This window comes from Caretta caretta, chromosome 6 (genome assembly GCF_965140235.1).
Source record: "Caretta caretta isolate rCarCar2 chromosome 6, rCarCar1.hap1, whole genome shotgun sequence".
Classification (NCBI taxonomy): Eukaryota; Metazoa; Chordata; order Testudines; family Cheloniidae; genus Caretta; species Caretta caretta.
In genome coordinates this window covers 26,642,280-26,666,399 of record NC_134211.1, presented here as the reverse complement: position 1 = coordinate 26,666,399, position 24,120 = coordinate 26,642,280, and the positions used below count along the sequence as shown (strand labels likewise).

The window sequence follows — 24,120 nt, the reverse complement described above, 5'->3', positions numbered from 1 at the left end:
TCATAAGAAAAACCAAATAAACCGGGAACATGACAATTCCATGGAGAACAGACTGCTGTGGGACACAGCGAGAAACAATTCAAGGTTGTTGGTAGTGTTCACAAAACAGCTGCAGATGGCGGAGCACCTCTTCAGGGCCTGAGAAATGAGCACTGACTGGTGGGATCGCATCATAATGCAGGCTTGGGATGACATGCAGTGGCTGCACAACCTTCAGATGTGCAAGGCCACATTCCTAGATCTGTGTGCCAAGCTTGCCAGCCCTCCAGAGCAGGGGACACCACAATGAGAGCTCCACTGATACTGGAGAAGCAAGTGGTGATTGCATGGTAGAAACTTGGAATGCCAGATAGCTACCAGTTAGCGGGAAATCATTTTGGAGTTGGAAAATCCACTGTAGGGGCTGTTGTCATGCAAATGTGCAGGCTATTAATCATCTCCTGCTACACAGGACTGTAACTCTCAGCAACATGCATGACATAGTGGATGGGTCTGCAACAGTGGGGTTCCCAAACTGTGGTGGAGCAACAGATGGCACGCATATCCCTATTTTGGTACCTGACTACCTTGCCAAAAAGTACATCAACAGAAAGGGCTGCTTTTCTATGGTTATGCAAGTATTGGCGGATCACCAGGGACACTTCACTGACATCAGGGTTGGCTGGTCAGGGAAGGTGCATGACGTTCACATCTTTAAGAACACAGGACTGTTCAGAAAGCTACAATCAGGGACTTTCTTTCCTGACCAGCAGATTACCCTTGGCAATGTTGAAATGCCAACAGTGATCCTGGGGGACCCAACCTAGCCTTTGTTCCCCTGGCTCACGAAGCTGTGCACCAGTCACATCAGCAGCATCAAGGAAAGATTCAACTACCGGGTCAGCAAGTAGTGCTGAATGACAGTTGAATGAGCTTCTGGTAGACTGAAGGGATGCTGGTGTTGTTTACTCACAAGATTTGGATCTCAATTATAAAACATCCCAATGATTATATCTGTTTGCTGTGTTCTGCACAATATCTGTGAAGCAAAGGGGGAAAGATTTCTGCCGGGATGCAGGGTGGACGTGAAGCAGCTGTCTGCTGAGTTTGAACAGCCAGACACAAGGGCTATTAGGAAAGCTCACTGCAGAGCTACATAGCTCAGGGAGGCTTTGAAAGAGCACTTTAACTGTGAATCACAGTAATGTGTTGTGGTGTACTGTGCTTTACATGGCCCTGCTGTTTTGGGGGCTGTCACGAATTGTGTGGTGCTTGGTGTAAATCTATGAATATAACACTGACAATGCACCTATTAATTCTGAGGTGCTTTCTGCACATTTATGATTATTACGCTGTTTGTCACTGATCCTATGAGTTGTGTCACACTGTACAGTAACAAGTAAGTGGGTGCTTGCAAAATTGCTAGGCACTTTGCAGCATATGTTGTGAACTAATAAAGACGAATTATTTTCCAAACAATGGAATTTATTCACTAACAAAACCAGTTCAAAAAAATCTGTGCTATTTAAAAGCAAATATATTAAAAACTTAATATATTAATGGAACATAACCAAACAAGGGGAAAAATATTCATGTCCATTTTACCTACATATACAGTAACCATGGTTTTCACAGGTCAACGTATGAGAAGCTGTTATTGTCCATAATGTCCCCTGGAGTGGACTGGTAGGGGTAGTGCAGTGGCCTCTGATGTCATGTGTAATGTTATGGAAGGTGTAGGGAGGTGCTGCAAAGAAGTTCTCCATGGACTGCAAAGGGAGGCAAGCCAATGATTGTAGGTCCATAAGAGCCTACAGCATCTGTGTTTGCTGCTGGAGGAGCCCCATTATGTCCTGATGCATCTCCCACTCCTTTTCCTGCTGGGACTTTCTCCTCTCTGCTCTTTCCTTTTCCATGCTGTCTGCAATGTTCACTCTCCAGGCCCTTTGCTCACAGTCTGATGCAGCGCTGGCGTGCAGGATCTCATTGAACATGTCATCCCAAGTCCTCTTCTTTCTCCTCCTTATCTGGCTCAGGCATTCCACAGGTGTAGAGGGGGAGCCCCTCAAGGCCTCAACAGCAGAAGCTGCAGATAAACACAGGTGTCATTGTCAGTATGGTCACAATGGAAAGTGAAAGTTAAGATTCAGAACTCCCTTCCCTTGCTCCCCTAAAGTTCTAAACTAGACATGCTTATTGACACTTCTGCTTCGGACTGCTTGTGCATGGCACCACTCACAGCTCCAGCCATGGTGAGTATGGCCCACCGGGGTGAGGGAAATGAGGAAGGAATTGCTCAGTTGCCTGAAACTATGAGTGTAGTGCAATGGTTCTGAATACCGGCAGCATTTTCCACAGGCAGTGGCGATTTTAGCTGATATCTCACTCCTCAGGGTAATAAAGGCAGAGAGAGCACAGCTGCTGATGATGTCCCAAAGCTGCCCAGGCTTGTATGCTGCTAGCCTGTTTACTGCAGTGGTGCCTGCTGAAGTTATCACTGACTTGAGAGGGAAAGCATCCTACCACTGAGGAAGAAATAAGGCAGCCATCCCTACAAACCTTCAGGAGAGGATTGCAGAGTACCTCCATGAAAGTTCCATTAAGATCTCCCAGGAGGATTCAAGGGACATTCCATTGTACATAAACAAAGTGTTCTGCACGCCCCGCTCCCCCTTACCTAAGTCTACAGCGGAATGAAAAGCAGATAACGCTACTTCTCTTAGCTGTATCGCCACCTCCTCTAGTACAAGTAAATTAATGAAAAGTCAAAAGCTGTGACCTGTTAAGTTGGGGGTGCCATCACTCTAATGGGAAATACATTTACACACTTACCCAAGAGTCCTTCCACTGCATCGGGCTCGCCTGCCACGACTGACTGGACTGCGGTGGAGTTCAAACAGGTCCTGGCTCACAGCATAGCTGGACCCACTAGATGCAGGCCCCCATCCTGCTCCTCTTCCTCCTTCACCTTCTCCTTGTTCCCCGGCCATATGCGGGGTGGTAGTGGGGTCTTCACCAAGTATGGCCTGCCGCTCTTTGTAAAAGTAGTAGGTCTGTGGCTCAGCACTGGCTGCCTGGCCTTCTGATGTGCCAGACACAGTTCCTTTGCTTTCAAGCAGCCCTGCTGCTGGTCCCTGTTGTACCCTTCTTCTGCATCCCCCGTGCAATCTGCTCGTAAATGTCCATGTTTCTACAGCTGCTCCGTATTGTACTTGCACAGACTCGTCTCTCCACAGGCCCCGGAGATCCAATATCTCCTCTGTACTCCAGGTCAGAGAGCATCTGGAGTGCGTAGCCAGCATGGTCAGTTAGGCACACAATAAACGAGAGCTGCTACATGTGCTCGCCAAGCTGGACAATCAGGAAAAGGCATTTAAAAATGTTATAGGGATTTAAAGTGGGGGGAGGCTTCCGGTAAGTATGAGCCCTGGGCAGTGGAGTTCACAATTGTGACCACAGCAGCCAGTGTTGGACGTTGTGGGACAGCTGCTTGAAGCCTGTTAGGCTCAACATAAGTAACACAGTGTCTACACTCGCACTGCGTCAACCTTACTACACCAACCATGGCTTAGTGCTGCTCAGGGAGGTAGTGTTGCTGCGTCGCTGTCATGTGTCACTTACATCAGTGGGAGACAAATTTAAGTGTAGACACATGCACAATTAGGTCGACACAAGGCAGTTTACGTTGACCTGACTTTGTTGTGTAGATCATGCCTCAGTCTTGCTCCTGCCCCATTGGTTTAAAATATTTAAACAAGGCATTGGTGTCATGATTGGTGGTGGGAAAGAACTGAAATGCTTATGAAAATTTACGAACAACTCTAGCTGGTGTCAGGAATACTGTGAGATGGATTGATTTTGGCACCCCCTGGCTCTGTTCGGCATTCGCAGACAGAGAAGGCACAGGAAACTGCCTTCCAGGAATCTGCAGAGATACTCTGTCCTGCCACTCTAATGGTGCGCTGCAACCCAGGCACCAGGTTGCAAACCCCCTCACTCAAATTTGGCCAGCACACGAGGTCACATTGCCACTTCTGTTTGGCGCCCACCATCAGTGAACTGTCAGGCTGGCGGGAGGTTACCAGTGGAGTTCCTCAAGGATCGGTTTTGGGACCAATCTTATTTAATCTTTTTATTACTGACCTCGGCACAAAAAGTGGGAGTGTGCTAATAAAGTGTGCGGATGATACAAAGCTGGGAGGTATTGCTAATTTAGAGAAGGACAGGGATATCCTACAGGAGGATCTGGATGACCTTGTAAACTGGAGTAATAGCAATAGTATGAAATTTAATAGTGAGAAGTGTAAGGTCATGCATTTAGGGATTAATAACAAGAATTTTAGTTATCAGCTGGGGACGCATCAATTAGAAGTAACGGAGGAGGAGAAGGACCTTGGAGTATTGGTTGATCATAGGATGACTATGAGCCGCCAATGTGATGTGGCCGTGAAAAAAGCTAATGCGGTCTTAGGATGCATCAGGAGAGGTATTTCCAGTAGGGATAAGGAGGTTTTAGTACCGTTATACAAGGCACTGGTGAGACCTCACCTGGAATACTGTGTGCAGTTCTGGTCTCCCATGTTTAAGAAGGATGAATTCAAACTGGAACAGGTACAGAGAAGGCTATTAGGATGATCCGAGGAATGGAAAACTTGTCCTATGAAAGGAGATTCGAGGAGCTTGGCTTGTTTAGCCTAACTAAAAGAAGGTTGAGGGGAGATGATTACTCTCTATAAATATATCAGAGGGATAAATATCAGAGAGGGAGAGGAATTATTTAAGCTCAGTACCAATGTGGACACAAGAACGAATGGATATAAACTGGCCACCTGGAAGTTTAGACTTGAAATTAGACGAAGGTTTCTAACCATCAGAGGAGTGAAGTTTTGGAATAGCCTTCCAAGGGAAGCAGTGGGGGCAAAAGATCTATTTGGCTTTAAGATTAAACTCGATAAGTTTATGGAGGAGATGGTATGATGGGATAACATGGTTTTGGTAGTTAAATATTCATGGTAAATAGGCCCAATGGCCTGTGATGGGATCTTAGATGGGGTGGGATCTGAGTTACCCAGGAAAGAATTTTCTGTAGTATCTGGCTGGTGAATCTTGCCCATATGCTCAGGGTTTAGCTGATCGCCATATTTGGGGTTGGGAAGGAATTTTCCTCCAGGGCAGATTGGAAGAGGCCCTGGAGGTTTTTCGCCTTCCTCTGTAGCATGGGGCATGGGTCACTTGCTGGAGGATTCTCTGCTCCTTGAAGTCTTTAAACCACGATTTGAGGACTTCAATAGCTCAGACATAGGTGAGAGGTATTTCGCAGGAGTGGTGGGTGAAATTCTGTGGCCTGCATTGTGCAGGTCAGACTAGATGATCATAATGGTCCCTTCTGACCTAAATATCTAAGAATCTATGATAGTGCAGGGAGTGACTTGCCCACTCTAGCTGGGCTCAGATCCTATTATTGCTGCTGCTGGCATCAATGCGCCAGGCCCAAGGCGACCTGCCAGGCCAAGAGTGCAGCGGTAGGAGCCGGGTTGGGGATACTGCTCTCACCAACAGCGGGGCCAGAGCTCAGAGAGAAGTGGGACTGGGAGTAGCCCTTGACCACATGCAAGGCAGAGCCCCCATTCCCATGGGGAGAGTAGAGACCCCACAGTCCTGGGCCCTTTCGGACTCCCCATTCCCTTACCGCCCCCCCTCAACCCCCATTATCTTAGCATAGTGCCCCCATCGAATCAAGAGGCTACATCTGCCCCTGTCCTGAAGAGTCCAGGGATGAGGCAAGGAGTGGGGTGTTCTAGTAAAAAGGGCGGGGGGGGCGAGGAAAAAGGAGGCCTGAATAGGCAGAAACCCTGGAGAGGTGCAGGTTGTTCAAGGCCTGAAGATGCAAGAGGGAAAAGAACTGTGGGGAGGGGCAAGAGATTCAGTGGAATAAAACACTTCATTGAAGCGGTAAAGATTGCGACCTGGAGAAAAACCAAAAGGAAGAAGTTTGCTATGAAAGCAGCACCGTGGGTTTGACGCCTGGTGCTTGCACCTGCAGGGCTTCTAGAGAGGGTGGTAGGAAGGCTCCCTGCATCAAGGAGCAAGACCAAGGTGAACGCTGAGCAAATGACTGTGTTTTTCTGCTTACTTTGACCTTTTGCTATCCCAGACAGGGTGGACTCTAATGCTGGGCTGAAAGGCCACACTCCCAACCACCAAGAATGGGCCTGCCATTCCTAGAGAGTGAGGCACAAACTCTCTACCAGCAGAGGGTGATCGGAGATTGGTGAGCAGAAGCTGAGGCATAAGCTCACTTAAAGCCATAGAGGTAAGACAAATACCTATAACTCATAACAGAAGGATTTCCATATGCTTGGGCCCAGTTCAGAGGTAAATAGATTGATGTAAGCAATTGTACAATAAGCAACTACAGCCCTGATCCTACACAAATCTGCTTAATTCTAGCAATGTGAATGGCACATTGACTTGAATGGGACTATTTTGTTTGCTTATAGTTAAGCACGTGCATAAGTCTTTTCAGGATGGGCTCTAAGTTAGTGTCTGGAACATGCTTAGAGGCAAAAGAGGGATTGTAGCCACAGAAACTCCCAGAAAGAAGGTGCAAGAAGGTATACAACTGGAGTTGATCAAATACTTCAAATGAAAAATGTCAATCAAAATTAGGTCTTTTTAAAACAGATTTTTTTTAAATTAAACCTTGAAATGTCTTTAAAAGTTGTCAAACTTTAAAAAACATGATTTTTGTAACCAAAAAAAATCAGTTGGTTGTCCTGCTAAATGTGTAGGGTTTCGTCTGTTTTTCTGGGTGGTTGTGCCCCCCACCTGCCAGAGTTTTGATGGGTCAGCATCGTCACATAGTGGGATTTTCCAAAAACAAACAAACAAATAAATAAATAAATCTTTAGGACTCTTATTTATGATATTTAAAGGGGAGTCAAATATTTCTTTTTTTTTTAAAAAAAAAAGAACTGTTGAAAAGAATTCTGCAGCAAATAGAAATATTGGACAGCTATTAAAGAACAGAACAAAAATGCTTTTTGCCTTTGCCAAAAGAGCTGCAAATCACTTTCTAATCTTTAAACAGCTCTATTTAAAAATTCCCTATTATTCCAGGTTTCAGAGTAGCAGCCGTGTTAGTCTGTATCTGCAAAAAGAAAAGGAGTACTTGTGGCACCTTAGAGACTGACAAATTTATTTGAGCATAAGCTTTCGTGAGCTACAGCTCACTTCATCGGATGCATGCAGTGGAAAATACAGTGGGGAGACTTTATATACACAGAGAACATGAAATAATAAACACCACCCTATACCGGAAACCTACTGACCGCTATGCTTACCTACATGCCTCCAGCTTTTATCCAGAACACACCACACGATCCATTGTCTACAGCCAAGCTCTACGATACAACCGCATTTGCTCCAACCCCTCAGACAGAGACAAACACCTACAAGATCTCTATCAAGCATTCTTACAACTATAATACCCACCTGCTGAAGTGAAGAAACAGACTGACAGAGCCAGAAGAGTACCCAGAAGTTATCTACTACAGGACAGGCCCTACAAAGAAAAAAACAGAACGCCACTAGCCATCACCTTCAGCCCCCAACTAAAACCTCTCCAGCGCATCATCAAGGATCTACAACCTATCCTGAAGGACGACCCATCACTCTCACAGATCTTGGGAGACAGGCCAGTCCTTGCTTACAGACAGCCCCCCAACCTGAAGCAAATACTCACTCGCAACCACACACCACACAACAAAAACACTAACCCAGGAACCTATTCTTGCAACAAAGCCTGTTGCCAACTGTGTCCACATATCTATTCAGGGGACACCATCATAGGGCCTAATCACATCAGCCACACTATCAGAGGCTCCTTCACCTACACACCTACCAATGTGATATATGCCATCATGTGCCAGCAATGCCCCTCTGCCATGTACATTGGCCAAACTGGACAGACTCTATGTAAAAGAATAAATGGACGCAAATCAGATGTCAAGAATTATAACATTCAAAAACCAGTCGGAGAACAGTTCAATCTCTTTGGTCACTCGATTACAGACCTAAAAGTGGCAATTCTTCAACAAAAAAACTTCAAAAACAAACTCCAACGAGAGACTGCTGAATTGGAATTAATTTGCAAACTGGACACAATTAGGATTGAATAAAGACTGGGAGTGGATGTGTCATTGCACAAAGTAAAACTACTTCCCCATGTTTATTCCCCCCCACCCCGCACTGTTCCTCACACGTTCTTGTCAACTGCTGGAAATGGCCCACCTTGATTATCACTATAAAAGGTCCCCCCCGCACCGCGCTCTCCTGCTGGTAATAGCTCATCTTACCTGATCACTCTCGTTACAGTGTGTATGGTAACACCCATTATTTCATGTTGTCTATGTATATAAAATCTCCCCACTGTATTTTCCACTGCATGCATCCGATGAAGTGAGCTGTAGCTCACGAAAGCTTATGCTCAAACAAATTTGTTCATCTCTAAGGTGCCACAAGTACTCCTTTTCTATTATTCCACATCTCCTTTCAGCCTCCCATGGTAGCTTCTCCTGCAACATCCCTCGCATGCCCCTCACTTCTAATCATTCAACATTTATTTAAAAACAAATTTACTTTCATGCACCCTGCAGAACATCTCACGGCTCAGACATCCATTTGCAGGATGGATCTAACCCTTAGTGACATGTAACTTACACTACCATTCACATCACCTCTGATTTTGATCCCTTGAAGTTGAATAGAGAGTTGGCATCCCAGACAAAGGAAATGCAAAATATCAAGCTAGATTCTGATCTGTTACCTTGCGCTAAGTCTGCTGATTTCAGCTTTACACACTGGGGACGTGCAAATGTTATGGGCCTGATTCTCCACTGCACTGACAACACACTGTGTATTCATATCTGTGCAAACGGCAACCATTCTGACTGGAGAGTATTTTACAGTTGTGCAAAATGGTTAAATAAATATACATCATACAAAGCAGTGGAGATTTGGTCCCCGAATTTCTTGTATTTTGTTTAACAAAGTACAATGTAAATGCCTCTTACAAGATATTCGTGTCTTGGTGGTCCTTGTTCTCATACCAGTATTTGGTATTACTACTGGACTCTGCTGCAGTTCTTCTCTGGATTTAGACATGACTTCCCCATCTGAGGAGGAGATTCTATTTATGGACTTGTCTAAACAAGGAAATTTACTGCTATAACAATATATACGACAGTAACTCAGTGTCACCACAGGGAGTTGTACTGTTATAATTATGCTGGTATAGTTTTGCTGGTAAATATTCCTGTGTAGACAAGCCCTAAGTTTCCCCGCCAAATATACCTGTCTTCCTGCCTCTCTTGGGGTAATAGGCATGTATGACTAGAATGGGAGGATTTGGTCTTTGCCGACTTACAAATAGAAACATGCGTTGTAAAGTTGTTTTCTGCATTCACGCCTCATGGTTGATGCTAGTGTATAAACCCTAAGATGAAGGTGAAAGGAAATGGAAGCTCGAGATGTAATTCTTGCACTTTTAAAAATGGTTGAATCTAAACCCACTAACTACGTTGAATGTTCAGTGGAAAGTATTAACTTTGATTTTTTTCCTCTAACACTTAACAATCTGCCATGTGTGGTGTTATTTTTGTACTCTATATTTAACATGAGCTACAACCGGCAGTATGCTGTTTTCCTTTTCATTTGTCATAGGACCCCAATCTTGCAAACTGCTCCCCAGTGGCCGGCCTTTGTGCTTGCAAAGAGCCCCACTGATGTTAACATCTGACCATGCAGAGATCACCCACATGGAGCAGCCTGCAGGATCAGGGTGACAGCTGACACAGTTTCTTCATGATGTGGGCAGTTTAGTAACTATGGGAAATTGCAATTCCACCCCCGCTCCCCAACACACATCTGTTGCACCTGAAGCTTCACTTTTATTAGAGGGGGATTTCTTTGCCCCGATGAAACAAACCCCTGTTATATTGTTTACCTTAAAAATTCATGTATCTTAGCTTGCTCTTTTACTATTTTTCCTAAGATGTAATACATGTTTAAAATAGTGGTCCAGATTCTGATCTTAGGCAAGAACAGTTTTTAAGGCAGTCAGTCTAACTGCATCAGTATAAATAAGATCAGAATCTGGGCCAGCAAAGTTGACTTAGTTACTCTGTATTAACACTAGTGTAACTGACTGGAATTTAGCCCAATGGCATTGCACAGGTGAGAAGCGCTGCATCTGGCCCAATATCAATTTTTTTCTCAAATCTAATAACTTTACTTGTGGAAATTTGAGGACATCTTGTTATTCTGAGACTTACTATTTCAGACAAATCTACAGTAGCATCTTATGCTTGCAGCACCAGGCTCTGGGACTTCAGGGAAACTATCTTCTATCCATTCCTTAAAAGGAATAGTCTTACCTTGCACCAAACTGCTGACTTGTTGTAATCCGAGTTGTGAATGCTATTTAGTGCTTTCAGTGAAAGTTGATCTATTAGAAGTCTATGAGCCAAACCGAGAGTGCTAGTGTAAATCTAATGACATATAAATGACACACCTGAGCGGTAGAATTAGGCAATGGGATTCAGACTGGTCTGTACCAGTGTCATGTTCCAGAGTATGAACAGGGACTACAGTTTGCTTCATCTTGTTTAAATAGCATACCGGCTGTATATACCAGTGATACCAGCAAAATTCCAGTGCAAGGCCATGTGCAGCAGTTAGACCTAAAGAGGTTGTCTGTAAATGGTAATGTGTTTTGAAGATGCATTATCTGCACTTCACATCACCCACTAGTAGCTTTAATTGTAGCTTTCAAAATAAATCACAGATCCTGTGGCACATCAGAGTACAGCATTTGCATGAGTATTAGACCATAAAAAGGATGTGCCCTTCCACAATTTTTTATGGGTGCCAGCCCCATGTGCTGTGCCAGCCCCATGGCACATTCTCACTTGCCTTTGGAAAAGTGCCTTCAGGGTTTTGTTACAATGCAATGACTAACTTGGCTATTCTGAAAGTGCTGGTTGTCTTCTGCTGTGCAACAGATCAGAATCAATCCATATTGCAAGAGTGTTGCTTATGCCCTTAGGGTAAGCCTGTTTCAGAACCAGGAGTTCCTGGTAATGTATATATCTGTGTCTGTGAAAACTTTTTGATGGGGATAAATAAGGGTATACCCATACTATCTAAATGCTGTAGTGATGGATACACTAGAAATGCCTGAGATCAGGCTAGCAATGATCATTCTATCAGAAGTAAATTAACCTAAAATGAATACAAAAACAAATGTGTTAATGCCAGAATTCACTCCATTTAGAATATTAACCGTAATGTGCAAATTATTTCTAAATCAGGTCTTATAAGAGTTACTCAAAATCACAGGGACAGGATTTGGCTGCATCCTGCATATCACTATGGGAACATGAATCTGAACTGGGACAAATGTCCTGCAAAAAACAAGTACTGTACTATTCTAACCCAATGAGTACTCTGCAGTGGGCGAGACTGTATGGTACTTTCTCAGTGACTTACAATACTGTTGCCTTTTCTGGACATTATTATTTATTTGTAATGCAGTGGCACCCTATAGGCCTCAGCTCAGGATCTGGGCCCCAATGTGGCAAGCCTTTTACATACATACAATAAAGACAGTCTCTGCCCCAAAGATCCTGCAGTTCGCATGGCAAAGAACAGATTACCAACCTTCTGAAAGACAGCAGATTACACATGCACAAATTGTCAAGGAAAACTGACGCTTTTTCGCTTTGATATCCTTATTTGATTTTGAATCAACACATTTAAAACAAACAAAACTGTTGCTTAATGCAAATTGGGGCTTGAAGAGGGCAACTAGTCTGGTACTTTCCTCATGTACTGTTCCACTGAAATAGGCCTAGAGGAAGAGTCAATTACCAGTTTGTTTGACTTCCACTTGGGGATGCTGGAACAATTTGTATAGTGGGGGTGCTGAGAGCCATTGAAATAAACTGTAAATCCTGTATATGATGGAAACAAGCCAGGGAATGCGGCAGCACCCCCAGCACCTATGCTTCCACCTGCATGTACCCTGCTGTAACAGATTTCAAATATCTTGTAAAATGGAAATACTTCAAACCTAAAACCAAATTGTGGCAATGAAATGACTTATACTGAGTGTACCACAAGTTAAGTTAGGGACAAATTTGACTCCTACATCACAGCCACAAACAAAAAGCAGTGGCAGAGTGTGAGCGAAGCTAAGCAGAATAAGAAGAAGATGTAAAGAGCCTACATAGGATGAGAGGCTAAATAAAACAGGAAACGACTACACTGACTTTAAGTGGGAGTTATGCTGTGAGGAATGCAAGGTCAGGCCTGGCAAGAGGAGTTCTTGCACCCTCTTCTATATACTACATTAATCTAATTAATTCATTTCAACTGTACCCCCTTAATCCAAGCCTCGATTATCTCCAGTGAACCAGTTTCTCCAAACACTGCCCTCAGATGCACACACCTGGATCCATTAAGCCAAGTGGCTGCACAGGAGTATAAACCAGGGTAAAATTTAGCCTGCTGACATTAAGAGTTGCACTGAGGGTTTTGATTAGCTTTTGTTGTTTGGTTGGTTTTATTGTATTGTTTTTCTAAAGCCTACTATTGGTTAACATTTCAAATTGTCCAAAGTAGGTGAAAGGAAGGTCATTTTAAACTATATACAATCTTACGTCAAATGTGTTGTTGAAAGAGTGGGGTGAAAAGAATGGGGTGAGCTGCGGTTTGTTTGGACTAAAGGAATCAAAGAATGGACATCTTTCAGACTTATATTGAAGATATAAAATTGATACAGCAACAGACCAGAATTTTCACGGTCGGAAGTGTCCATGCACAGATCATTAGAAATATTTTACTGAGTAATCCTGATGGGACAAGGCTGCCCATTAATGACACTGCTTTCACTGAGATCATTTGGCAATGGACTCAGGGTGGCAGGGCCATTATGGGTAGCGTCATGCTTAGCACTTCAACCAGCATCACTATCTCCATGGGCCTTAACACAATCAGATGCTGGGACCTCTGGATTTACAATCATGCCAGTAATCTTCTTCCTGATCCTGAAAAGCTTCTGAGCAGAGCAGCTAAAGAGAGGGAACTAAGTGACATCACCAATTCCATGGTTTGTCTTAAACAACCCCTAAGATGTGCACCTAAAGCCATTATCCAATCCTAATGTGTCAATTTCCACCCTTACCTTTCTTTATCATCTATGTAATAAAAGTCCAGTGTGGCAAACCAGGACAAATATAGCCTTGTAACAGCTTGCTGTGACCAGTTTGGCAAGTCAAAAGCAATGCTGAGCAACTTGGCCTCAATACTTGCCTCTAACAGACTGGCTAGAGGAATCTCAGACCAACTTAGCCAAACACTTTCCATAGCCAGGGGAATAAAGCCAAAGTCTAGGGGTGGCTAACTGGATCACGTGCTGTGCCTGTGGTCTTCCAATAACTCAACTAAAGCCTCAGACAGAAGTTGTATCTTCCTGTCTCTTGCTATCCTTTTCTCTCTTCTCCGTGTGCATTTGTCTTAAGAAGATAGAGACTCAGACTAAAAGGAGATAAGCTACCAGCCAAAAGCAACACTAACTTTCCTCCTCCAACCTGAAGATTTTATGCTACTTGTGAAAACTTTAAAGTAGTGGTTTCTCCCTGTAAAAGACAGTACAAATGGGGGGAGTAATGGGCAGGAATAAGCATTTGTTATAATGAAGACAAACTGATTTTTCTCCCTTTTCTTTAAGTTTCTAACTAGTATAACTTATCACATATCCCTAGTACAGACAAGGCTTGACTTTCTCCATGATTGAATGATTAGGAAAGCTCTCTCTAAGTCTTGACACACAATGAAATTTCGGACAGTTTGTCAGTGTGATTCACCTCCAGGTCTAGAATACACAGTAAATTCGCCTTTCTCTTTTCCATACCCATTTTTGCATAAATGTCTAAATTCCATTTCGTAATGGAAGCAAGCCATTCCAGGCACTGCATTTCAAGGCAAGTATAGCACTTCCCAGGTGATTAAAGCTCCTTGGCCTTCTGCCTTGTGTCTTACAAATACCAATGGAGGTATGCTGTAATCATCCAAAAATGCAGTGCCTGTTGTGTCTTATTGCTTAAAATGCTTGTCACATGTTAGTTGGGAGCACTGGACCTTTTATTGTCTACAGTAAGAGGAATACTGCTCATCTTAATCCTAAAAGAAGTTGCACAGCTAAAGCCCCACATCCATATCAGTTTTATTCTCAGGTTTCAGAGTAACAGCCGTGTTAGTCTGTATTTGCAAAAAGAAAAGGAGTACTTGTGGCACCTTAGAGACTAACCAATTTATTTGAGCATGAGCTTTCGTGAGCTACAGCTCACTTCATTGGATGCAGTTTTATTCTCATATACATTAAGCCCCCTTTGGTCTGAAAGGGGCCTTAGTGTAAATGAGAATCTGCCCTTTAGGCCAGTTAGACCAATTCTTGAATTTTATGAACTAGTGTAACACAAATCTTGCAATGATTTAACTAAACTAAACTGACTTTCCAAAACCAATGTAGTTAGTCTGGTGCAAGTCTGTTTGTGGACACTTATGCATCCGATGAAGTGAGCTGTAGCTCACAAAAGCTTATGCTCAAATAAATTGGTTAGTCTCTAAGGTGCCACAAGTACTCCTTTTCTTTTTGCGAATACAGACTAATACGACTGCTACTCTCAAACCTTACTTTGGAACAGAAGTTTCTATCTTAGCCAAGGAGAGGATTTTTTTTTCCAGTGACTTCTACAGGCTTTGGATCAGGCTCTGAAAGTAGCAAGTAACTCTGCATTCAAATGGCCCTGTGTTGCTACTTTTTGAGTCTACTATTCCATTCAATACGATCTTAGACTTACTGAGTTGTTTTCTTAATTCTACTGAGTAAAACAAAACTAAATCTATAGCAGAATTCTTAAACAGTTGAAGAACTAACATTGTAAGGAAAGACTGCACCAACTAGCAATCTACACAGTGGATATTTCAGTAACTTTGCCAGAGATAAACAAACAAAAAACCCAAAATATGAAGGCTTGCAAATCCCGTAAGGTGTGTTGCCCTGAAGTCTGCTTATAGTAGAAATTTTTGAACTGTTGTAGCTACAACCCCGTGATGCCACCCAGCCCCTGTGCAGATACTCTGAACCTGTGCCACTTATCTCCGTTTCAAGTTGCCCCAGCCTTTGAGTGTGTCTTGGAGTCACTATGACACCTCTCCAGCATCCTGAGAATCCCCTTACTCAAAGAGAAGCCTGCGTGAGTAGTTTAACTCAGCTTTATGGCTGCTTTGCACCTCCCCAGCAATGCAGAAGGGAGTAGTGGAGGATAAGGGCCTGAATTTCAGAGCAGATTTTGCTCATTGTACATGCTATTTAATAAACAAAGACTGAAGGGAATACATTTATTTTGATCCCTTGAGATGTTATAAATCAAAATCACGAGTAGGAGGTTTCTTACGCATGATTGTAAACCTCCAGTATGTGTAGCTCTTCACAGTGCAGGATCTGTCTGGAAAGTGCACTCTATTATGATATGGAATTCTATTCTCGACTGATAAGATTTTTAATTAACTCTAGTTCAGGAGCAACTGATTTCACAAATAACAGTTTGGGGGAGAGAAACATCAAATTAAAAATAAATGTCTCTTACATTTCAAGACTAAGATATTTTAAAAGATTTCCAACTGAGATAAGGCATATGCAGTAAACAAGCATTTTCAAATAAAACTGAATGACTTAAATGAGTTCAAGAGATTAATACAAGTTAATTATTAAGGATCCCTCTTGGTTTTGCAGAGGAATGTGCTGCAGATCCCTAGGGATGGGACGACTAACATGCACATGGTATACTGCAATTCATTGTCATTTACACATCCTCAAACTGCTCCACACCATGGAGAACAAAGAGTTGTCATATCAGGTGTTGAAAGGACCTGGGAAAGGACCCCAGAGCAACTACTCCCTATGCCCTACTGGCCAAACAGCTACACTGCAGCACAAGTTATCCTGACAACATACTGCAGCTCCCAGGCTGGAAAAACAGCTCCTATGCACTACAAAGGTATGGCACAGGAATTTGGAGGCATACAGTCAAGTGGCACATACACATAACCACCATTCTCATCTTTCTTGTCATGCATAGCTCTAGGACTTGGGTGTAAAAGCAGCGCATTGCTGCTGAAGTGGATATGAGAGAGGAGCTTACGGACTGTTGGACAGCTGCATGTAATCAATGAGCCAGTGTATTTTCTGCCAATTGTAACATCGGAGTATGTACCTAGCTAAGGTATTTCTAATAGATCTATTGAGGCCACCAGTTGTATTTACTTGTATCAGTGGCTGTAATGGTGCTTTGCCAAAGTGCACATTGTCTGTAGGCAATTTCTACCTGGTGTGCAAGGTGCAGCTACTTGGATCTGTGTACTGAACTTCAAAATATCACCTGCACTGCCCCTTCCTGCTCATGCTAGAATGGGCGTGACAAGAAGTCAACAGGGAGGAAGGTTGCTCTTGTGGCTGAGGCACTGGACTCTGATTCAGAAGTAGAATTCCTGACTCCACCCAGACTTTTTTATGTGACCTCACGCAAATCACCCCTCTCTTCACCTCAGACCTCATCTGTAAAAATAGGGATAAACATACTTCCTGTGTCTGTCCTGTCTGTATACGTTGTAAATTCTTTAGGGCCAGCCTCTTTCTTAACATGTGCCCGTACAGTGCCTTGCACAATGGGATACAGCTCTCTCTAAGGGCCTATAGATGCTACTTAAAACACATGTAAATAGTCACAGCAACACTCCTGCAGGAGTAGATGATAAATGGAGGATAGCATGCAGGGGTGGTACAAACCCTCCGCAGGCATCTTCCATGGCTAGCCCTTAGCCCTCCTCCTGTCAAGCAACCAACTGAGCTCTGGCACTCTGCAAAGTTAAGAAACATGAAGACTGGCTTGCTTTTATTTCTTTGTATTTTTTTTAAACTCTATCCAACAAAGTAGTCCTTCTCTTACGGAAATATAAGGGATTGGGCTCAAATAAAGTAGAATAAAGTACACCAGTGACATTTTAGTAAAAGATATGGCTTTATTTTAATTAGTTGGAGAATATATATATCTCATTTTAGTCTAACAGTGTATCCATGAATGTGTGTGGCTGCTGTTTAAAGGCTAATAAACTTTCTTGCTTCACCCGTATGACATCTAGCTTGCAGATCGCATTGTAAGAAAGGAATGAACACTCTTTAAAAGTTCAGACCCTAAATTACTGGCAGTAATGCTATATTCAGCCTGGACAGTGGCTATCAACAAAAGATCACTACTGCAAAAGGTTACTCCTATTTCATTTCAGCAAAACAAAGTTACACACTTGGAGTCCTAATGCTGGACTTTGCTCGTGTATTTACACTTATTGAAATGAGTGGGACTCATCAGGTGCATATGTGTTTGTAGCATCAGGGTTGTGGGTTCCAATTTGGCCAAGTAAGTCAATGGCAAAGTGCCCACTGATTGCAACTGGAGCACAATCAGACCTCTGAGGCATAAATGGAAGTGACTCTAACTATAAACCTTTTAATCCCAGTGCTCTGATACAAATATCTTTTAAAGTGCTGCACTCTGTGCTCGTCTCTGCGTTCATAATGGGATATCAAAAAACAAGTGTAGGAAAAGTTTATTTTTTTATTCAAATATTATAATGAAGGACAAAATTTTGCCTTAAGTGATGTATGAACAATTCCTGCTTTAGTCTATGAGACCTCTGTGAGTATTAGAGATCTGAATGTGACCGTGAATGCATGATTCATGCAAGAAATATTTTCTCAAACTGTTTGATCTGAATACACAGCTCACACCAACAAATGCTGTCCCACTACACATGGCTATCAAGAAACAAAGAGAGGGTATTGCTCACACATTTCTTTGAAATCTATCATTTATTAATCTAACACATGGAAAGGGCCTAGATCCTCAGCTGCTATCAAGCAGAATCCCTCTGATGAAATCAATGTAAGGAATGTAATGTGGTAATAATCGTGTAATGCAAGAGATCTAAAATATTGAATTGTTCTTCTTTCCCAAATACGATGTAAGAATTACCCTTCACAGAAAAAAGAAAAGGAGTACTTGTGGCACCTTAGAGACTAACCAATTTATTTGAGCATGAGCTTTCGTGAGCCACAGCTCACTTCATCAAGTGCTCATGCTCAAATAAATTGGTTAGTCTCTAAGGTGCCACAAGTACTCCTTTTCTTTTTGCGAATACAGACTAACACTGCTGTTCCTCTGAAACCTTCACAGAAAGAGACATATATATGCTAAGATAACCATATGAAAAATCAGAAAGTTTTAATAACTGTTTAACTGTAAACAAGCCAACAAACTGGCTACACACAGTCACTGTTTTGTTCCATTCTCTGCTTTGTGCCACCAAGACCCCTTCCAAACAAACCACCTCACAGACCTGCAGTTGCACAAAAGTCCCCAGCTTCCCAGGACTTCATTACCTACATTAACTATACAGGTCTCAGCACTGCCATCTAGTAGAAAGTAATAGTCTACCATGGCGTTGGCTGTCACATCAGCTCGAAAGGCAGCATTATTCCAGGAGAGCATCGCAAAGCTGTTGCTATTGTTAATATTTTACTGCAGTGAGTAGTTATCAGGTTAACCACCCAGTACGTGATTCGAAACCAATTTCCCCTAAACCCTGGGTCCTGCCAGCTGCATTATGTTCATCCAGAAAGATCCGTTAAACAACTAGATTAGCCTGGGTTTGTTTTGTATTTTTAACGCATTACTTCTGATTTTTCTATTGAAAACACTCCCCCCCCACACACACACCCCCTCTGCACATCGCAACAACAGCCCAGCTCCTGCTCGCAGCTGGAAAAGACCGGGGGGGTGGGGGGAGACCGGAGTCCCCTAAGTATTCGTGCCTAGGGGATGTAAACAGAGATGGAGAAAATGGGTCTTATCGATCACTCGGAATCTATACGGCCGCCTTCAATGCTGCTTGCAGATTTACAGCCAGATGCGTGGAAATCGGAGCAATGTCCCCGCACCTCCGGCTTTCTCTCTTCCCCCCGTCACTCAACACCAGCGGGGTTCATTTATTTAGCGGCTGTTCACCCTCCAAGATGAACCAAACGCAGCCCCCACCCCAGGTCCCTAGCCCTGCCTGAGCTGGGGCTGCGGGTGCATCGCGCCCGGTGGAGCAGCGGGAGCAGCCAGCAGGGCGAGACGGGAGCTGGGACGCGGCGGGGGGAAAGGCATGCAGGGGAGCTGAGCGGCTGCACACACAGACACACACAGACACACACACCCCGGACGAACGCGCACGAACTGAACCAACCCGCGCGGCCCGATCCTGCCCCTCGCTCGCCTCTCACCATCGAGCGCACGCTGGTCCCGTCGCTCCTGGGAGCCGCCACCGCCGCGCTGCACAACCAGCCTCCCCCCCCCCCCGCCCGCCTCCTTCCCCCAGCCTTTCTCCAGGGCTCCCTGCAGCGCTGCCGCTGCTATGCATGCTGCCCCCCCCCCGCCGCCGCCGCCCCCCCCCCCCCCAGCCTGGCTCCGTCCCTCCCGCCCCGCTCAGGTACGGAGGGCGCACAAAGAAAGAGCCCCCGCCTCACTCACGCGGCAGGAGAGCGCAGCCCAGCCGGGCGAGGAAGGCGACGCGAGGGCATGTGTGTGTGTCCTGCACACCGCACAGCCCCCTCCTCGCGTCCGCCCCGGCTCCATGCAGGCGGCGAAGCCCCCCACCCTGCCGCGCGCGGCCAGTCCCCCTAGCACGGCGGAGCTCCACCCCCCATTGCAGCCCCCGAGCCTGCACAGCCCCCAAACGCTGACTCGTCCCCACCCCTCTGGAAACTGCAAAAAAAAAAAAACAACCAAAACACCCATCCCCACAATGCAAAACTTCCCTAACCCCTTAGGCGCTTCAGGGCACCCACCCACCCCCTCCACATTTTAAAGCCCCACCCCACTACATAGTACAAAGCATCACAACCACCACCACCCCCGCCACAGGACAAGGGCTCCATAACCCCACTGCAGGCTGCAAAGAACCCCCATCCCCCTACCCAATCCAAAGCCCCTTCAACGCTATTACACCTTGGGAAGCCTCCCTACACACTGCAACCTCAACCCTCCTGACTCTGCAGCGCTCCACCCTACTACCCAGTGCGCCCCAAGCCCCTCGACAGCCTGCAGAGCCCCCAGCACACCGTGCAAAGCTCCCCAACCCACCCTGCATGCTGCAGAGCTGCCTTCCCCTGTGAAAGGCAAAGGCAGCCCAGCCAGGGGCCCTGGGGGTTAGCTAGGCAGAGCACCCGCTAAAGGGAAGTTTCCCCCCTTCCTTGTTTGAGGTGGTTTCGCAGCAGGTGATGAATGTGGGGTGGTGCCCCCCTCCCCTACCCCCCCGAGCAGGTTTGTGGTGCAGGAATCACTCCCCCTGTCTATGCAGATGCCCCTGGGAAGAGCTGCAAGGCTGGCGGCAGCAGCGACAACAGCCGCCCACCACCCCCCTTAAAGCTGTTCTCCCCCATCTCTCTCGTTCTCTTTCTTTTCAGTTCACCGCCTTGATTGACAGGGAGCCTTTCAAAGGCCGCCCACACACGTTTTCCCTGAATCGGAGAGAGAGATGGCGAAGGAGAAAGCATGAATGAAATATTCAGCCTGCAGGAGCGCCCAGGAGCAGGGGGCGGCCAGGGAGAAAAAGACTCCAGCCCCCTAGGGAGCCAGAGTATCTGGAGCGCCCCCCTTTCGAGCAGCAACAGCCTCTACTGCAGTTGTGTGTGTCCTGGTTGAGCACATCCACAGGCCGGCATATACACTGTAGACAAAATGTGCACATAACACACAACGCAGACATGTTACACAGACAGACAGACATATGTAGATAATATAAAGATACCTGATGTAAATTACACACACTCAGGCAAAGGGAGACATGCATACATTACTGGCAGAGAGAGAGAGAGAGAAACACAGAGGGAGACAGACAGACATATTCACAGATATTAGACACAAGTTACACATACACTATGCACAAAAAGATTACAGGTACACGCACTCTCACAAACAGAGACAAACATTACACATTAAGGCCCCTGTTCTGCAAACTAATGAATTGGTGGAGTGCTATGTTGTGAGCCTTACTGAAGTCTATGGGGTTCTGCATAGTGCAGCTGCCCACCAGTGCAGTATCTATTGCAGCATCCAAGTCTAAGATAGACACACAGGACCAGATCCTCATCTGATGTAAATCTGCTTAGCTTCAATGGAGCTACATCATTTAACACCAGTTGAGGATCTGGACCATAATATCTGATCCAGAAGTTTTATCTAGACATTATAACAGGGAACTGAGGCCATGAGGATGGGGTTCTTTCTCCATCTTTGACATCTACAGGGGGTCCCTAGTATACGTCAGGGTTGCATTCTTGAAAGGGCCACGGATACCGAAACAATGAATACCGGGGAATTTTTCCCCGTAAGAAATAATGGAATAAGGGGGGGAGATGAGTTCACAGTGTTGCCACACTTGTCTATGACAATGCTCTTTTCACCTAAACAGTGCGCCTTTTTACAATGACAGGTTATACAGCACAAATTTTACACATAAAACATTGAATAAAATAAGGTAGAACCCTACAAACACCGTTCAAACACATAGAACATTTTAATAAACAATATAAAACAGTGTCAATTAGGCTTACAGTACCTTACGTAGGGGTGGCGGCTGGGTTTTCTTGGGCTGGCTTTTCCATGGCTGGCTTTTCAGTTGCAGAAGTCCTAAAAAAATATTATATCGACGTCTGCTCTCCTGCATGAATCTTTGATGGATAGATCTCTCTGTAGCAAGCCATTGCATCATTGAGAGCCCTGAAGACTTTGGCAGATGGTTCACGAAAAGGATCAGTGGTCCATGTGGTTTCGATCATCGCATACAGCAATCCAAAGAAATGGGAGAGATTCTTTGTCGTCGGACTCCTGGCTTCCTGCTCTATGTTGTCATCATCATCCTTGCTTTCTTCAGATATCCGTCGTTGGTGCAGCTCAATCAGTTCCTCATTTGTCAGTTGTTCAGTGTGAGACTCCAACAACAACTCTACATCCTTCTTCTCCACCTCCTTGAAGCCAACATCCTTCTCCAACTTGATGATTTCTTGCCGGAGAGCAGGAACGGCATCAAATCCCACAAAGCTGTGCACAGCATCTGGCCATGCATGGCGCCGAATTGCATTGCGAAGTGACCTCTTCTCACAATGCGTCAATGTTTTCTATGCCATTCAAGATGTTGTAGGACTTCCAAAACTCCTTTACATTGGGCTTTCCTTCACCTGCTGTCTCCTTAATCAGCATGGAGAACGTCCTCCGTAGGTAATAAGCCGCGAATGTGGCCAAAACACCCTGGTCCATAGGCTGCAGCAACGATGTGGTGTTGGGTGGCAAAAATAGGATCTTGACATTCAGGCAGAGGGCTTCCTAGTCCAGTTTGTGGGCACTTGCGTTATCTAGCAGAAGGGGAATCTTAAAGGCCAAATTTTCCTTCTGACAGTAAGCCATAAATTGCGGAACAGCATGCTCTACAAACCACTCACGAAAATATTGCATGTCATCCAGGCAATGTTCAACTTCCAAATTACGGGGAGACAAGACTTGACATAGTCCCTCATTGCTCTTGGGTTTTCACTGTGATAGACAAGCAAGGGCTTCAACTTCTAATCACCTTCTGCATTTCCCCCAAGCAGAAGGGCTAAGCTGTCTTTGGAGGCCTTGAATCCAGGAGCAGTCTTCTTGTCATGAGAACTGTAAGTCCTCATTAGCATCTTCTTCCAGTAGAGGCCCATCTCATCTACGTTAAAAACTTGTTTTGGAGAGTAGCCACCTTCTGAAACAATTTTCTTTAGCTACGCAGGAAACATTTCAGCCGCTTCTTCATCCACACCAGCCACTTCTCCTGTGAGTTTTACATTATGTAGTTTGGCATGCTTCTGAAATCTGCGGAACCACCCATGACTAGCACTGAAGATCTCCTTTTCTGCTGTTGAGCTCTCTCCCTCTCTTTCCTTTAAATCATTATACTGGCTTCTGGCCTTCTCCTGAATCAAGCTTAAACTCACAGGCATTTTCTTTTGATGGAGGTCATCAATCCAATCAGCCAGCAAACATTCCATCTTCTCCATTGTACTGCTTCTCTGTTTTGTTATCTTCATCTATGAAAATTTCATAGCACTTCTAGCGCTTTCACAAATTCAATCAGCACTCTTAAAAATTGTGCGTACCGTCGTAGCAGGCAAGCTGAAAATATGAGCAATGTCAGCTGCACACTCACCTCTTTCAATACGCTTTATAACATCTAATTTCACTTCTAATGTTACACTTTTATGTTGCCTCTTAAACACAGGCCTACTCTTAACACTTTGAACTCATTTTCCACTCATGATGGGTAGTAGTGTTCTGTACAGTACTGTACTCACGGCCCGCCCCCCCTCCACCCTTGCCCCTCCTCTTCCTGGCCCCTCCACCCTCTCCCTGTCTCTTCCCACCCAGTTCCGCCCCCTCCTCCAAGCATACCCTGTCCCCGCTCCTCCCCCTCCCTCCCAGCGCCTCCTGCATGCCGCTGAACAGCTGATTGTGGCAGGTAGGAGGCGCTGGGAGGGAGGGGGAGAAGTTGACGGCTGCTGGCGGATGGGAGCCGCTGGAGGGTGAAGGGGGGCACTGGCTGCCCCTGGATGCTAAGCACCTACAGAAAAGCGATGCAAAAGGTGAAGCAAGTAAGTTGCAAATGGCGAATACGTGGATCGGGACAGATGTGAATCGGAACACGTTCCCCTATTGATAACTGATGGATATGCGAAACGATGGATAAGGGGGAGAGGTATACTGGTGACCCCTTGTACTTGTTTTGTGACCCTAGGCAGCCACTTAACTACCATATTTCTCCATTCAGCCATTTGTGAAAAGAATATAACAATGCTTGCTAAAGACTCACTTGCAGATCAGAACTTCCCCAAAGCTTTGGCCTGCATAGTGTAGGATTCTGACTCAGGCACATCACTTATTTACCTAAGTTTAG

At 44.9% G+C, this 24,120-nt stretch overlaps 1 protein-coding gene and 1 long non-coding RNA gene across 6 annotated transcripts in view; both read right to left on the bottom strand.

The window, feature by feature from the left end:
• PTPN5 (protein tyrosine phosphatase non-receptor type 5) overlaps positions 1-19,823 on the bottom strand; it is a 141,514-nt gene extending 121,691 nt beyond the window's left edge. The window contains exon 1 of one of the 5 annotated variants that reach the window (XM_075129337.1): positions 19,674-19,823. In XM_075129337.1, coding sequence (XP_074985438.1) covers positions 19,674-19,723 — 50 coding nt within the window. In that variant the 5' untranslated portion in view covers positions 19,724-19,823. Of the gene's footprint in view, positions 1-19,426; positions 19,495-19,673 lie in introns of those variants that run through there. The other 4 variants (XM_075129338.1, XM_075129341.1, XM_075129342.1 and 1 more) reach the window with 4 other exon arrangements.
• Positions 1,444-15,563, bottom strand: LOC142072491 (uncharacterized). The gene is made up of 3 exons (XR_012668886.1): positions 15,501-15,563; positions 2,812-3,330; positions 1,444-2,065 (listed from the first exon to the last, which is right to left on the bottom strand). It is a non-coding gene; the product is annotated as an uncharacterized LOC142072491 (long non-coding RNA).
• Positions 19,824-24,120: the final 4,297 nt, after the last annotated feature.